This window comes from Ranitomeya imitator, chromosome 2, assembly GCF_032444005.1.
Source record: "Ranitomeya imitator isolate aRanImi1 chromosome 2, aRanImi1.pri, whole genome shotgun sequence".
Taxonomy (NCBI): Eukaryota; Metazoa; Chordata; class Amphibia; order Anura; family Dendrobatidae; genus Ranitomeya; species Ranitomeya imitator.
Genome location: NC_091283.1, coordinates 269,261,914 through 269,277,899, shown reverse-complemented (window position 1 = coordinate 269,277,899; position 15,986 = coordinate 269,261,914). Strand labels below are relative to the sequence as shown.

The following is a 15,986-nucleotide window of genomic DNA, read 5'->3' as shown; positions in this document are numbered from 1 at the left end:
CATAGGAGCAGTATTATAGTAGTTATATTCTTGTACATAGGGGGCAGTATTATAGTAGTTATCTTCTTTTACATAGGGAGCAGTATTATAGTAGTTATATTCTTGTACATAGGGGGCAGTATTATAGTAGATATATTCTTGTACATAGGGGCAGAATTATAGTAGTTATATTCTTGTACATAGGATCAGTATTATAGTAGTTATATTCTTGTATATAGGAGCAGTATTATAGTAGTTATATTGTACATAGGGGCAGTATTATAGTAGTTATATTCCTGTATATAGGAGCAGTATTATAGTAGTTATATTCTTGTACATAGGGACAGTATTATAGTAGTTATATTCTTGTATATAGGGAGCAGTATTATAGTATTTATATTCTTGTATATAGGTGGCAGTATTATAGTAGTTATATTCTTGTACATAGCGGTAATATTATAGTAGTTATATTCTTGTACATAAGAGCAGTATTATAGTAGTTATATTCTTGTACATAGGGGACAGTATTATAGTAGTTATATTCTTGTACATAGGGGGCAGTATTATAGTAGTTATATTCTTGTACATAGGGAGCAGTATTATGGTAGTTACCGTATATACTCGAGTATAAGCCGACCCGAGTATAAGCCGACCCCCCTAATTTTGCCACAAAAAACTGGGAAAACTTATTGACTCGAGTATAAGCCTAGGGTGGAAATGTAGCATTTACCGGTGAATTTCAAAAATAAAAATAGATCATTATTTCCCCATAGCTGTGCCATATAGTGCTCTGCACCGTTCATATTGCCCCATAGATGCTGCACAGATGCCCCATATAGTGCTGTGTGCCGTTCATACTGCCCCCATAGATGCTGCACAGATGCCCCATATAGTGCTGTGTGCCGTTCATACTGCCCCCATATAGTGCTGTGTGCCGTTCATACTGCCCCCATAGATGCTGCACAGATGCCTCATATAGTGCTGTGTGCCGTTCATACTGCTCCCATATAGTGCTGTGTGCCGTTCATACTGCCCCCATATAGTGCTGTGTGCCGTTCATACTGCCCCCATATAGTGCTGTGTGCCGTTCATACTGCCCCCATATAGTGCTGTGTGCCGTTCATACTGCCCCCATATAGTGCTGTGTGCCGTTCATACTGCCCCCATATAGTGCTGTGTGCCGTTCATACTGCCCCCATATAGTGCTGTGTGCCGTTCATACTGCCCCCATATAGTGCTGTGTGCCGTTCATACTGCCCCCATATAGTGCTGTGTGCCGTTCATACTGCCCCCATATAGTGCTGTGTGCCGTTCATACTGCCCCCATAGATGCTGCACATTAATCTGTGCTGCCGCTGCTGCTGCTGCAATAAAAAAAAAAAACCACATACTCACCTCCCTTGATTGCAGCTCCCAGCGTCCGGTCCCGGCGCCTCCATCTTCCCGGCGTCTCTGCTCTGACTGATCAGGCAGAGGGCGCCGCGCACACTATATGCGTCATCGCGCCCTCTGACCTGAACAGTCAGAGCGCAGACGCCGGGAAGATGGAGGCGCCGGGAAGATGGAGCGACGCCCGGCGGCTGGAACGCGGACAGGTGAATATAACATACTTACCTAGTCCCAGCGATCCTCGCGCTGTCCCTGCCTTCCTCCCCGTCTTCTGTGCTGCAGCATCTTCCTGTCAGCGGTCACCGACACCGCTGATTAGAGAAATGAATAGGCGGCTCCGCCCCTATGGGAGGTGGAGCCGCTTATTCATATCTCTAATGAGCGGTCCCACGTGACCGCTGAAGAGGGGAAGACGCTGCAGCACAGAAGACGGGGAGGAAGGCAGGGACAGCGCGAGGATCGCTGGGACTAGGTAAGTATACCTCAGCGCCCTCTCCCCCTCACCCGCCGACCCCACCACTACCGTGACTCGAGTATAAGCCGAGGGGGGCACTTTCAGCCCAAAAATTTGGGCTGAAAATCTCGGCTTATACTCGAGTATATACGGTATATTCTTGTACATAGGGGCAGTATTATAGTAGTTATTTTCTTGTACATAGGCAGCAGTATTATAGTAGTTATATTCTTGTACATAGGAGCAGTATTATAGTAGTTATATTCTTGTACATAGGGGCAGTATTATAGTAGTTATATTCTTGTACATAGGGGCAGTATTATAGTAGTTATATTCTTGTACATAGGAGCAGTATTATAGTAGTTATATTCTTGTACATAGGAGCAGTAATATGGTAGTTATATTCTTGTACATAGGAGCAGTATTATAGTAGTTATATTCTTGTATATAGGAGCAGTATTATAATAGTTATATTGTACATAGAAGACAGTATTATAGTAGTTATACTTGTACATAGGGGGCAGTATTATAGTAGTTATATTCCTGTACATAGGAGCAGTATTATAGTAGTTATATTCTTGTACATAGGAGCAGTATTATAGTAGTTATATTCTTGCACATAGGAGCAGCGTTATTGTAGTTATATTATTGTACATAGGAGCAGTGTTATAGTAGTTATATTCTTGTACATAGGAGGCAGTTTTATAGTAGTTATATTCTTGTACATAGTGGCAGTATTATAGTTGTTATATTCTTCTACATAGGGGCAGTATTATAGTAGTTATATTCTTGTACATAGGAGCAGTATTATAGTAGTTATATTCTTGTATATAGGAGCAGTATTATAATAGTTATATTGTACATAGAAGACACTATTATAGTAGTTATTCTTGTACATAGGGGCAGTATTATAGTAGTTATATTCTTGTATATAGGGGGCAGTATTATAGTAGTTATATTCTTGTACATAGGGGCAGTATTATAGGAGTCATATTCTTGTACATAGGGTCTGTATTATAGCAGTTATATTATGGTATATAGGTGGCAGTATTTTGATTCCATTGTGATTTTGTGCTCACCTTTCTTACATCTGGTAAATATTATAATGACAATGATCACCAGGATCCCAGTCAGGATGAGGATAGGGATCAGCCAAGCTAGGTAGCCATGTTGGTTTCTCTGTTCTGAAAATAAAAAGTCACAAAATGTTGAATTATTTTTATGGTATTGTTTAGAAGTGGAAACTCTCCCCCCATATGTGTAATATTCAGCTTCTGAAGAGCTTCCAGGGAGCTGTCCTACAAAATATCTCTGTCACGAGGTCCTTCTTCAGTACCACACAATCAGCAGAGCAAGAAAAGAGTGAACTATCCCAAGACCTTTATTTAGGCAAAAATACGAAAGGTCCATATACAATACACCACACTGAGGATACAATAGTCCAGAACCTGAATCCAGTTCAGTAAGAGGATAAAAGCCCTGGAAGATGAGAGTCCAACAATAACCATCCAGCAGACAGAGGATAACAGTCCATATATGCTTCTTTCTCTCTGAGGTGCTGTGTTCACATCATAGTTCCACACACGATCTGAGATTGTGTCTCACCTCACTGATATTTACAAGTCCCTCTCCTCATTCACAGGTCAGGGGGGAAGGTCTCAGGGGCTCATTGTTTCAACAAGCTAGGTCAATATGTCATTAGCATATTAGCAAACAATACAGTACTGTGGCGGCTGATATCAGATGGCGGCAACAGCCATTCATCAATTAGCAAATAACTCCTTCTACAAGAGAACACCATGAAAATAAGTAAAATAGAAATATACACAAAAATGATACCCACATAGCATATCACAACCTGTCCCCCTCATAGTAAATGAGCACGCCATGAGGTCTACATAGACCTCTGGCCTGATCACTTTAGTCCACATTGCTCAATCGTTTATATTTTCTTGTACAGTGGCAGGGGGTAGGTCGGCCTGTGGAGCCTATGGTTCTTTTTGTCCATCGGCGTTCTGGTGTTGGCTTCCCCGCTTGTATTGGATGGAGAAGCTGTAGGGTTGTAAGGACAAGCTCCACCATAGCAATCTTCCATTGTCCCCTGATACGCGGTTCAGCCATGTGAGGGGGTTGTGGTCTGTAACAATTGTAAAGTCTCTGCCATACAAGTATGGCTGCCATTTTGTTTAGCGCCCATACAATGGCAAGGCACTCCTTTTCAATAGTGGCATAGGCAACTTCCCAATCCAGTAGTTTCAGACTGGCAAAAGCAACAGGATGTTCTTCTCCGGCGGCGTTCACTTGTCTAAGTACTGCCCCAATCCCAAAGGTGGATGCATCTGTCTGCACGAGGAACCTGCGCTTATAATCAGGGGCAGCCAAGACAGTAGCAGTGATGAGGGCGGTATTTTACGCTGAAAAGGCATCCTCGCATGCAGTTGTCCACTTCACATTCCAAGGCATATTCTTGCGGGTCAGGTCAGTTAGGGGCTTGGCCAAGGTGCTGAAGTTAGAACAAATTTGCGATAGTAACCAGCAGTTCCAAAAAATGCAAGTACCTGCTTTTTAGTCTGGGGTCTACACTCTGAAAAGTAGCGGGGGCATTTATCATCCCAAAGGGCATTCCCAGGAACTCAAAAAGCCCAAATGGAATAATTAAGTTATCCCTCCACTGCTACAATGTGATGAAAAAACACTCACAAGGCTATTGACCTCTTAGTTTACATCAGGGGCTTATTTTAGTTATCCCACTGCTCTTCAATATACCACGAACTGCAGGGATTTATGTATATCCCGCTTGACAGTTCCGCTTGAACTTGCAGCTCTCTGGCACCCCCTTACCCTCAGGTCAGATTAGGTACTGCACCTAGGGTAATTAGTCGCCAGAAAGGCTGCCTGCTATGTACTGGCTATTGGGCACGCTGCAGCGAGGCGATATAACTACTCCCACTCAGGCAGGAACAATAATTATCAACGCCGCCGTCGCTACAACGACTCCCAAAGGCACAACACATGGTATGCTGCCACCAGCTTCGATTAAACGGGTCTGAAGCTAACCCAAAACAGTAGCGTAATTCCCTTCAGAAGACTTAGGCTAGGTTCATATTGCGTTAATGTGACCGCGCTAACGGACAGCGTTGCACGGCGAAATTAACGCTGTGCAACGCATCCGTTAGCGCGCCCATTAACAGCAATGGGGACGCACATCACTAGCGCGTGCCATTTTCGGCACGCGCTAGCGATGTGCCGGTGTTTTGTGGCACGCCGCGGACGCTGTCCATTCCCCGCTCTCGCAGATCGGAGATCTGCGAGAGCGGGGACGTTTAACGCGACCCCATAAAACAACATTGCGTTAGCGCAATCTGCTAGCGCTAGGCGCTAAACGGATTGCACTAACGCAATATGAACCTAGCCTAAGGGTATGTTTTAGAACAGGAGAACGAAACTAGTAATTTACAGTGGGGCAAAAAAGTATTTAGTCAGTCAGCAATAGTGCAAGTTCCACCACTTAAAAAGATGTGAGGCGTCTGTAATTTACATCATAGGTAGACCTCAACTATGGGAGACAAACTGAGAAAAAAAAATCCAGAAAATCACATTGTCTGTTTTTTTATCATTTTATTTGCATATTATGGTGGAAAATAAGTATTTGGTCAGAAACAAAATTTCATCTCAATACTTTGTAATATATCCTTTGTTGGCAATGACAGAGGTCAAACGTTTTCTGTAAGTCTTCACAAGGTTGCCACACACTGTTGTTGGTATGTTGGCCCATTCCTCCATGCCGATCTCCTCTAGAGCAGTGATGTTTTTGGCTTTTCGCTTGGCAACACGGACTTTCAACTCCCTCCAAAGGTTTTCTATAGGGTTGAGATCTGGAGACTGGCTAGGCCACTCCAGGACCTTGAAATGCTTCTTACGAAGCCACTCCTTCGTTGCCCTGGCGGTGTGCTTTGGATCATTGTCATGTTGAAAGACCCAGCCACGTTTCATCTTCAATGCCCTTGCTGATGGAAGGAGGTTTGCACTCAAAATCTCACGATACATGGCCCCATTCATTCTTTCATGTACCCGGATCAGTCGTCCTGGCCCCTTTGCAGAGAATCAGCCCCAAAGCATGATGTTTCCACCACCATGCTTTACAGTAGGTATGGTGTTTGATGGTTGCAACTCAGTATTCTTTTTCCTCCAAACACGACAAGTTGTGTTTCTACCAAACAGTTCCAGTTTGGTTTCATCAGACCATAGGACATTCTCCCAAAACTCCTCTGGATCATCCAAATGCTCTCTAGCAAACTTCAGACGGGCCCGGACATGTACTGGCTTAAGCAGTGGGACACGTCTGGCACTGCAGGATCTGAGTCCATGGTGCCGTAGTGTGTTACTTATGGTAGGCCTTGTTACATTGGTCCCAGCTCTCTGCAGTTCATTCACTAGGTCCCCCCGCGTGGTTCTTGGATTTTTGCTCACCGTTCTTGTGATCATTCTGACCCCACGGGGTGGGATTTTGCGTGGAGCCCCAGATCGAGGGAGATTATCAGTGGTCTTGTATGTCTTCCATTTTCTAATTATTGCTCCCACTGTTGATTTCTTCACTCCAAGCTGGTTGGCTATTGCAGATTCAGTCTTCCCAGCCTGGTGCAGGGCTACAATTTTGTTTCTGGTGTTCTTTGACAGCTCTTTGGTCTTCACCATAGTGGAGTTTGGAGTCAGACTGTTTGAGGGTGTGCACAGGTGTCTTTTTATACTGATAACAAGTTTAAACAGGTGCCATTACTACAGGTAATGAGTGGAGGAAAGAGGAGACTCTTAAAGAAGAAGTTACAGGTCTGTGAGAGCCAGAAATCTTGATTGTTTGTTTCTGACCAAATACTTATTTTCCACCATAATATGCAAAAAAAATGATAAAAAAACAGACAATGTGATTTTCTGGATTTTTTTTTCTCAGTTTGTCTCCCATAGTTGAGGTCTACCTATGATGTAAATTACAGACGCCTCTCATCTTTTTAAGTGGTGGAACTTGCACTGTTGCTGACTGACTAAATACTTTTTTGCCCCACTGTATATATTTTACTCCGAAAGTTTATAAAAAGGCATATAAAGATGTTACAAAAGAGACAATTGAAAATATGTACAAGGTAATTATAAAATAAAGGGATTAAATGAGAAAAGGTAAAACTCACATGTTCTCAGTTCATTTCAGGCAAAACCATGCTGGTAGGCGGAACCCCAAATGTCCCAGTGCATCAGGAGGTCTGGATAGGAACAGCTCCTCAGGAAAGACTCAGACTAAAGGCTGGGTTAAGTGTAAAGACTTATAAACTCCAGCCTCGTGACATCACTAAAAGGGTTGGTTTCCTCGGACCCTCCTCTCTCCTCAGATTCACCAAATTTAACACAAATTTGTATAATGCTTGTATCTCCGCTCTAGAACATGTCAGAAGCATAACACACCCAGCATTCTTCTTATTTTACCATTGGCTTTCTATTGGTACTAAATTTGGGCTTGTTGGGACGCCCGGTTCTGGAGAAATCCGTACTCTTTCCCTGTTGGAATTAGAGGCTCATGCTTACAGTGGCTGATAGATCCGCCGATGGAGATTCGCAAAATGGACTTATTATTTTCCTAGCCCAAATCGGTGGCCCAATATCTTATATTAATGGGACAAAGGACTTTCTGCCTTTAGAGACATTCTATCCTAGTTCTAGCTGGAGGGAGATTTGAGCCTAGTCGTAAAAATTCCTTGGGTGGGAGCAGAGGAGTAAGTCGCTCCGAACCTGGAATTTGCAGCTAGAAGCAATAAACCCTCAGCAAAACACAGAGTGAAGGGAGGTCAACGCCCACTCTATATGTGCTGGCAAGAGACACTAATATTTATATTATACATTTTCCTCACACCGAGCGTGCTGCGTTAGGGGTATCTGCCAGTACCCCTTTGTCACGATATGGTATGAAATATCATAAGTAGTTCTCTAGCCTGTGTGGGCTAAGCCCCCCTCTTGGAGCAACAGTTTGTAGCTGCAAATTCCTGGCTTTCCTTCTCTGAGAGTATGGGGGAAGAGAGGTTTTATTGCTCTGGGGTCGTAAATTCCAGGCTCAGAGGAAAGTCCCTCACCCCTCCCACATTCTCTAGTTCAAACTGGAAAAGTGGCTCCAAGATTCAGGAAAGATTCTTTGTTTAGTTTTTGTTAGATATTAGGCAAACGATTTAAGCTAGAAATACGAAAATATATAATTTTTATTCTCACTCGGTGTATCTACACAACCCGCGAAACACGAGCTTCTAACTCCATCTGGTAAAGAAGTAGGGATTTCTCTGGAAATATGTATCCCAGATAGGACATATTTGATCTCATTAGAATGCCCACGTTAATCTGAGATGAATGATGAGTTTGGTCTGACTCTGACATGTTTTGTAGTGAAGTTATAGAAATCAGAGAGAATAGTTTAAAGTTTAGGCAGAATGTAGAGAGAGGAGGGTCTGGATAAGCCAGCCTTTCTGTGATGTCACAGCCTTAATGTTTTAAGTGTCTGGCAGGCTCTGAGGAGTCACTTTCTGCTAGATTTCTTCCTGACTTCTTGTCCTCTCCTGAAGCCAGCAGCATCCCATGGACTGGGATATATGGAAACTGCCCTAGCCTGATTGCCTGCAATGCGTTGAACATGTGAGTGTTACTTTTCTCCTTTAAACCCTGTTTATTTCATAATTACCCTTGTACATATTTGCAATTGTCTCATTTGTAACTTCTTTATAAAATATTTTTGGTAAAGCACTGCCTAATTAATTTCAATGGAATATACTATTATATATTAGTTCGTTCATCCATGCTCTAAACTTACCCTGTCTTCTGAAGGGAAATACGCTACTGTTACTGTTGTGTTGGGTTAGCTTCGGACCCGTTTAATCGAAGCTGGTGGCAGCGAAAGTGTGCTGACTGTTGGATTATGCTGAAGCAACTGCGGGTTTGATAATTATTGTTCCTGCCTGAGTGGGAGTAGTTATCGCGTCGCTGCAGCGTGCCCAATAGCCAGTACATAGCAGGCAGCCTTTCTGGCGACTAATTACCCAGGGTGCAGTACCTAATCTGACCTGAGAGTAAGGGGGCGCCAGAGAGCTGCAAGTGTTAAGTGGAACTGTAAGCGGGATATACATAAATCCCTACAGTTTGTGATATATTGAAAGCAGTGGGATACCTAGAATAAGCCCCTGCTGTAAACTAAGAGGTCTATAGCCCTGTGTGTGTTGTTTCATCACATTGTAGCAGTGGAGGGATAACTAAGATAAGCCCCCCTGCACATGTGACAGCCGTCTGTTGGTCTAAAGTCACCTCAATCCGTGACGTAGGGGTGACGGTCACGGTGTGAATCCTGACCCATTGGTGACAGCGGTCAGGGGAATCGTGACAATTGGTGGCAAGGCGGTGGGATATCTTAGAGCATTAGTGATTTGGTTTGAGTAATCATTCCTCTCACTAAAAACTTGCAGAAAGTTCTTGCGAGGACTCTGCGCAAATAAGTTTGGAGAACGAACTCAGTGCTTTTTAGTTGTGAGACAATTGTGTACGGGTAATTATCCCCTCCCTTTCTCTTTGTTTTTCTATCCTATCTTTTATTTGGCAACCATGGCTGCGAAAGGGGAAGCCTGGTACAACCAGCAGAAGAAGGACTTTCTTGCTGGGATATGCACGTGCCATGGCGTGAACCCCCAGGGCAAGACCAAGGCTCAAATGGTCGCTGAACTGGTGCAATTTGAAGCAGACCAAGCCAGGCCACAGAGCCCAGAGGCCGCAGAAGCCAGCACAAGCGAACATAGTGCTGCAGCAGAGGTCCAACCACTGAATACGGGCCCTACTGGCAACCAGGGGGGTGCAGACCTCCTCCTGCAGCTGGCTCTGCAACAATGCTCCGCAGATGACCTAGAGAGGCGTCTGCAGCTGATCCAGCAATACCAGGAGCGAGCCGAGCGAGAGGCCGAGCGGGAGGCTGAGAGAGCCGAGCGCCAAGCCCAGCGAGCACATGAACTGGAGATGCTCCGGCAGGGGGGGATGCCCTCCACCGCCCAGAGACGTGAGCCCAGCAGCGCTCAGATACCTAAGCCCCGGCCCGATCACTTTCCTGTTATGGAGAAGGACGGGGACTTGGACACTTTTCTGCGGGCCTTTGAGAAAGCCTGCAGGCAGTACCAGCTGCCTACAGATGAATGGGCCCGATACCTGACACCAGGGCTGAGAGGTAAAGCTCTGGAGGCGTTTGCTGCCCTCCCTCAAGAACAAGATGGTGACTATGAGGCCATCAAAAAGGCTCTGATAGCCAAGTACCAGCTTACACCCGAGGTGTACCGTAGAAAGTTCCGGACCCTCCAACGTGGCCCACACGACAGTTACAGTGATGTGGTGCATGGACTGGGGACCCACTTTGACCAGTGGACCCAAGGACTGTCAGTGACCACCTTTGCACAGCTGCGAGACCTGATGATCAAAGACCAGTTCTTTCATCTTTGCCCAGCTGAGGTGCGACAGTTCGTGATGGACAGAGAACCCAAAGACGTGACGAAAGCAGCACAGATTGCCGATGCCTATGAGGCCAACCGTAGATCGGAAGGACGGAAGCCAGTCACCACCAGCTGGAGAGGGGGTAAGCCTGCAACCAACGCCAGTACCCCTGCCAGCCAACACACCAGAGGTCCTGGCCCCGTGGCCAACAGCACCAGACCGACCACCGAACCTCGCACGTGTTACACCTGCCGTCAGACTGGTCATATCAGTCTCTCCTGCCCAACCAAGCAGAAGAACACCCAAGCCAAGGCCCCAGGGCCTAATGCAGCAGTTCTTTTGGTGGGTGGTGTGGTTGGGAGGGTGTGTGACAACGTACAGCACGTCACTGTGGGAGGCCATGTTGCTACAGGCCTCAAGGACACCGGGGCTGAACGAACCCTCATCCGACCCGAACTGGCGGCCCCTGAAGAAATCATTCCGGGGAAAACCCTAACTGTCACTGGGATTGGGGGCATCAGCTGTCCCTTACTGATGGCCCGGGTTTTTATTGATTGGGGTGCTGGGAGCGGGGTGAAGGAAGTGGGGCTGTCTGATAATTTGCCCACTGATGTTTTGTTGGGGACTGATTTGGGGAGGATGGTTGCATACTACATCCCTGACACCCCTCCCCAATCTACTAATGAGGGTAAAGTTAACCCTGATGATGATGATGATGGGAGATCGCATGTGTTACCTGACCATGCTTTATCTTGTAATGATGCATCTATTAACCATTTTTTCCCTAGGATTGATGGTGAAAATGTTGTACCTGTGCCAGCTGAACCTGATAATGATTTTTCTGTGAAGGTTAATGTGTCCATAGGTACAGGCGTGCCCAGCCACGTCGCTCTGCGGAGTGAGACGGCTGAGGAACCCCTAACAGGGGCAAGTGTCGGTGCTACAGGAAATGGGGAGATGCATGGGAACCGTGAGGAAGGTGACGCCATGAAAGTGACCAGTGCCACCGAGGAAGGTAACTGGCCCATAAGTAGCACTGCCCCTGGAGTGTTGGGGGTGGATGGGGAGGTAGAGCCCATAGCAGCGCCGGCTGATGGGCCTGTAGAAACCCCCGGGGAGACAGCCTACGTAGCTGCTGTCACCCGCAGTCAGAGTGCCCGGAACGCAGATAACTGTCAGCCTTCCGGACCCTCCTCAGTCATCACTGTGACTGAACCAGAGGTGGACCCAGAGCAGGTCCAAGAGGGTTCCCGTGGGGAAGGGACCCTGACATCGCTTCTGGCTTCCCCTAGCCAGGAGTTTCAGGCCGCTCTGCACACAGATGCGAGCCTAGAGAGTTTGAGACAACTCGCCGGGACGCGCTTCTCCGAGACCGATAAGGAGAAGGTGTTCTGGGAACAAGGTAGGTTGTACCGGGAGACAGTACCCGGAGAATCACAAAAGGAGTGGTTGAGGGAAAGACAGCTGGTCGTCCCACAGCAATTCCGGGGTGAGTTGTTGCGGATTGCCCATGAGATCCCGCTAGCTGGACACTTGGGGATCAGCAAAACTAAGGCCCGGCTGTCTCAACACTTCTATTGGCCTAAGATGGGGACAGATGTGTCAAACTACTGCCGCTCCTGTGTCACCTGTCAAAGGGTGGGGAAAGCGGGGCCTGCTCTTAAGGCTCCCCTGATCCCTTTGCCAGTGATAGAGGAGCCTTTCCAGAGGATCGCGGTGGACATTGTGGGCCCGCTGGCCGTCCCCAGCAGCTCTGGAAAGCAATATATCCTTACTGTGGTAGACTACGCTACCCGGTACCCAGAGGCAGTAGCTCTGTCGTCAACTAGGGCAGATAAGGTGGCGGATGCCCTGTTGGCCATCTTTTCACGTGTAGGGTTTCCCAGGGAAATGCTTACTGATCAAGGGACCCAATTTATGTCTCGCCTAATGGAGGCTCTCTGTAAGAATGCAGGTGAAGCACCTGGTATCGAGTGCGTATCACCCACAGACCAATGGCCTGTGTGAACGCTTCAATGGTACCCTCAAACAGATGCTACGCATGCTGGTTGAGACTCAAGGGCGCGACTGGGAGCGGTACCTCCCACACCTGCTGTTCGCTTACCGAGAGGTTCCGCAGGCCTCGACGGGGTTCTCCCCCTTCGAGCTCCTGTACGGCAGGCGAGTCCGGGGACCCCTTGGGTTGGTAAGAGAATCCTGGGAAGAGGAGCCGAACCCTTCTGAAGTGTCCATAGTGGAGTATGTCATGCGCTTCCGTGACAAGATGCAGACCTTGACGCAGTTGGTGCATGACAACATGACGCAGGCTCAGGCTGATCAGAAGCACTGGTACGACCAGAACGCCCGGGAGCGGACCTACCACGTGGGTCAAAAGGTGTGGGTGCTGGTCCCGGTACCAACGGATAAGCTTCAGGCAGCCTGGGAGGGCCCGTACGCCGTCCACCAACAGCTCAACCCGGTCACTTACGTGGTCACGCTTGACCATGCTCGGGGTAGGCGAAAGGCCTTTCACGTCAACATGATGAAGGCTCATCACGAATGTGAACCTTTCGTCCTACCGGTCTGCAGCTTGCCCGAAGACGGTGAGGAAGACACCCTCCTGGACTTGCTGGCCCAAGCCAAGGCCAATGGGTCCATCGAGGATGTGGAGGTAAGCGCCTCGTTAACTGAACCCCAGCGGGTGCAGTTGCAAACCACACTGGAACCCTTCCGGGTCGTATTCTCCAACCGACCTGGGAGGACGGAGTTAGCAGTCCACGAGGTGGACACCGGGAATCACGCCCCACTACGGCGAACACCCTATCGAATCTCTGACCAGGTGCAGCAGACTATGCGCCAAGAGATCGATGAGATGTTACAGCTGGGGGTGATTCGACGGTCAAAGAGCGCGTGGGCATCACCTATAGTTCTCGTGCCAAAGAAGGACCGGACCACCCGGTTCTGCGTGGACTACAGGGGGCTCAACGCCATCACAGCCTCGGATGCGCACCCAATGCCGCGCATGGAGGAGCTGCTTGAGAAGTTAGCTGGTGCAGATTACCTAACAATAATGGATCTGAGTCGAGGATACTGGCAGATTCCCCTGAGCCCCGAGGCGCAGGAAAAGTCCGCCTTTATCACACCCTTTGGACTGTACGAGTCCACGGTCATGCCCTTCGGCATGAAGAATGCCCCTGCCACCTTCCAGCGGATGGTCAACCTCCTGCTTCAGGGACTGGAGACGTACGCCGTGGCGTACTTGGATGACATTGCCATCTTCAGTCCCTCCTGGAAGGAACACCTGCAGCATCTCGAGGAGGTGCTCAGGCGAATTCACCAAGCAGGACTGACTATCAAGCCAGGAAAGTGTCAGATGGGCATGAGGGAGGTTCACTACCTGGGGCACCGGGTAGGCGGGAACACCCTGAAGCCAGAGCCTGACAAAGTGGGAGTGATCGTGAACTGGCCCACTCCCGTGACCAAGAAACAGGTGATGTCCTTCTTGGGCACTGCAGGGTACTATAGGCGCTTCGTAAAGCACTATAGTAGCCTGGCAAAACCTTTGACGGACCTCACCAGGAAGAAGCTACCTCACATTGTCAATTGGACAGATGGCTGTGAGGGGGCCTTCCAGGCGTTGAAAACCGCATTGTGCAACGCCCCTGTGTTGAAAGCAGTCGACAGCAGTCGACCGTTCTTGGTGCAGACCGACGCCAGCGAGTTTGGCCTTGGTGCTGTGCTCAGCCAGGTTGACTCGGGGGACCAAGAGCACCCCGTGTTATACCTGAGCCGGAAACTTTTGCCGAGGGAAGTGGCCTACTCCACAATCGAGAAGGAGTGCCTGGCCATAGTCTGGGCCCTGCAGCGCTTGCAGCCCTACTTGTATGGTCACACTTTCACTGTGGTGACCGACCACAACCCTCTTCGCTGGCTAAATGCCATGTGTGGAACCAACGGCAGGTTGCTACGCTGGAGCCTTGCCCTTCAGCAGTTTGACTTCACCATTGAACATAAAACGGGCAAAGAGCATGGGAATGCAGATGGACTCTCCCGCCAGGGTGAACCTACTGAGGTGCCCATGGAGGCATACCGTGGGGTACTGCCTCCCTAGCGCACACCAAAAGGGGGAGGTGTCACGATATGGTATGAAATATCATAAGTAGTTCTCTAGCCTGTGTGGGCTAAGCCCCCCTCTTGGAGCAACAGTTTGTAGCTGCAAATTCCTGGCTTTCCTTCTCTGAGAGTATGGGGGAAGAGAGGTTTTATTGCTCTGGGGTCGTAAATTCCAGGCTCAGAGGAAAGTCCCTCACCCCTCCCACATTCTCTAGTTCAAACTGGAAAAGTGGTTCCAAGATTCAGGAAAGATTCTTTGTTTAGTTTTTGTTAGATATTAGGCAAACGATTTAAGCTAGAAATACGAAAATATATAATTTTTATTCTCACTCGGTGTATCTACACAACCCGCGAAACACGAGCTTCTAACTCCATCTGGTAAAGAAGTAGGGATTTCTCTGGAAATATGTATCCCAGATAGGACATATTTGATCTCATTAGAATGCCCACGTTAATCTGAGATGAATGATGAGTTTGGTCTGACTCTGACATGTTTTGTAGTGAAGTTATAGAAATCAGAGAGAATAGTTTAAAGTTTAGGCAGAATGTAGAGAGAGGAGGGTCTGGATAAGCCAGCCTTTCTGTGATGTCACAGCCTTAATGTTTTAAGTGTCTGGCAGGCTCTGAGGAGTCACTTTCTGCTAGATTTCTTCCTGACTTCTTGTCCCCTCCTGAAGCCAGCAGCATCCCATGGACTGGGATATATGGAAACTGCCCTAGCCTGATTGCCTGCAATGCGTTGAACATGTGAGTGTTACTTTTCTCCTTTAAACCCTGTTTATTTCATAATTACCCTTGTACATATTTGCAATTGTCTCATTTGTAACTTCTTTATAAAATATTTTTGGTAAAGCACTGCCTAATTAATTTCAATGGAATATACTATTATATATTAGTTCGTTCATCCATGCTCTAAACTTACCCTGTCTTCTGAAGGGAAATACGCTACTGTTACTGTTGTGTTGGGTTAGCTTCGGACCCGTTTAATCGAAGCTGGTGGCAGCGAAAGTGTGCTGACTGTTGGATTATGCTGAAGCAACTGCGGGTTTGATAATTATTGTTCCTGCCTGAGTGGGAGTAGTTATCGCGTCGCTGCAGCGTGCCCAATAGCCAGTACATAGCAGGCAGCCTTTCTGGCGACTAATTACCCAGGGTGCAGTACCTAATCTGACCTGAGAGTAAGGGGGCGCCAGAGAGCTGCAAGTGTTAAGTGGAACTGTAAGCGGGATATACATAAATCCCTACAGTTTGTGATATATTGAAAGCAGTGGGATACCTAGAATAAGCCCCTGCTGTAAACTAAGAGGTCTATAGCCCTGTGTGTGTTGTTTCATCACATTGTAGCAGTGGAGGGATAACTAAGATAAGCCCCCCTGCACATGTGACAGCCGTCTGTTGGTCTAAAGTCACCTCAATCCGTGACGTAGGGGTGACGGTCACGGTGTGAATCCTGACCCATTGGTGACAGCGGTCAGGGGAATCGTGACACCCTTGCTCAAGTCTAACATGGTCACAAATTGGGCACTGGCCAGACGATCCAATAGATCATCAATCCTGGGCATGGGGTAAGCATCACTTT

At 47.6% G+C, this 15,986-nt stretch overlaps 1 protein-coding gene across 2 annotated transcripts in view; it reads right to left on the bottom strand.

The window, feature by feature from the left end:
- The window catches only part of LOC138663078 (allergin-1-like), a 49,042-nt gene that overhangs the window by 4,825 nt on the left and 28,231 nt on the right, over positions 1-15,986 (bottom strand). The window contains exon 4 of one of the 2 annotated variants that reach the window (XM_069749144.1): positions 2,902-3,006. The exons of the other annotated variant lie outside the window; for it this stretch is intronic. Within the exon in view, the coding sequence (XP_069605245.1) occupies positions 2,902-3,006 (105 nt within the window). The remainder of the gene's footprint in view (positions 1-2,901; positions 3,007-15,986) is intronic. 2 annotated transcript variants of the gene reach the window in all.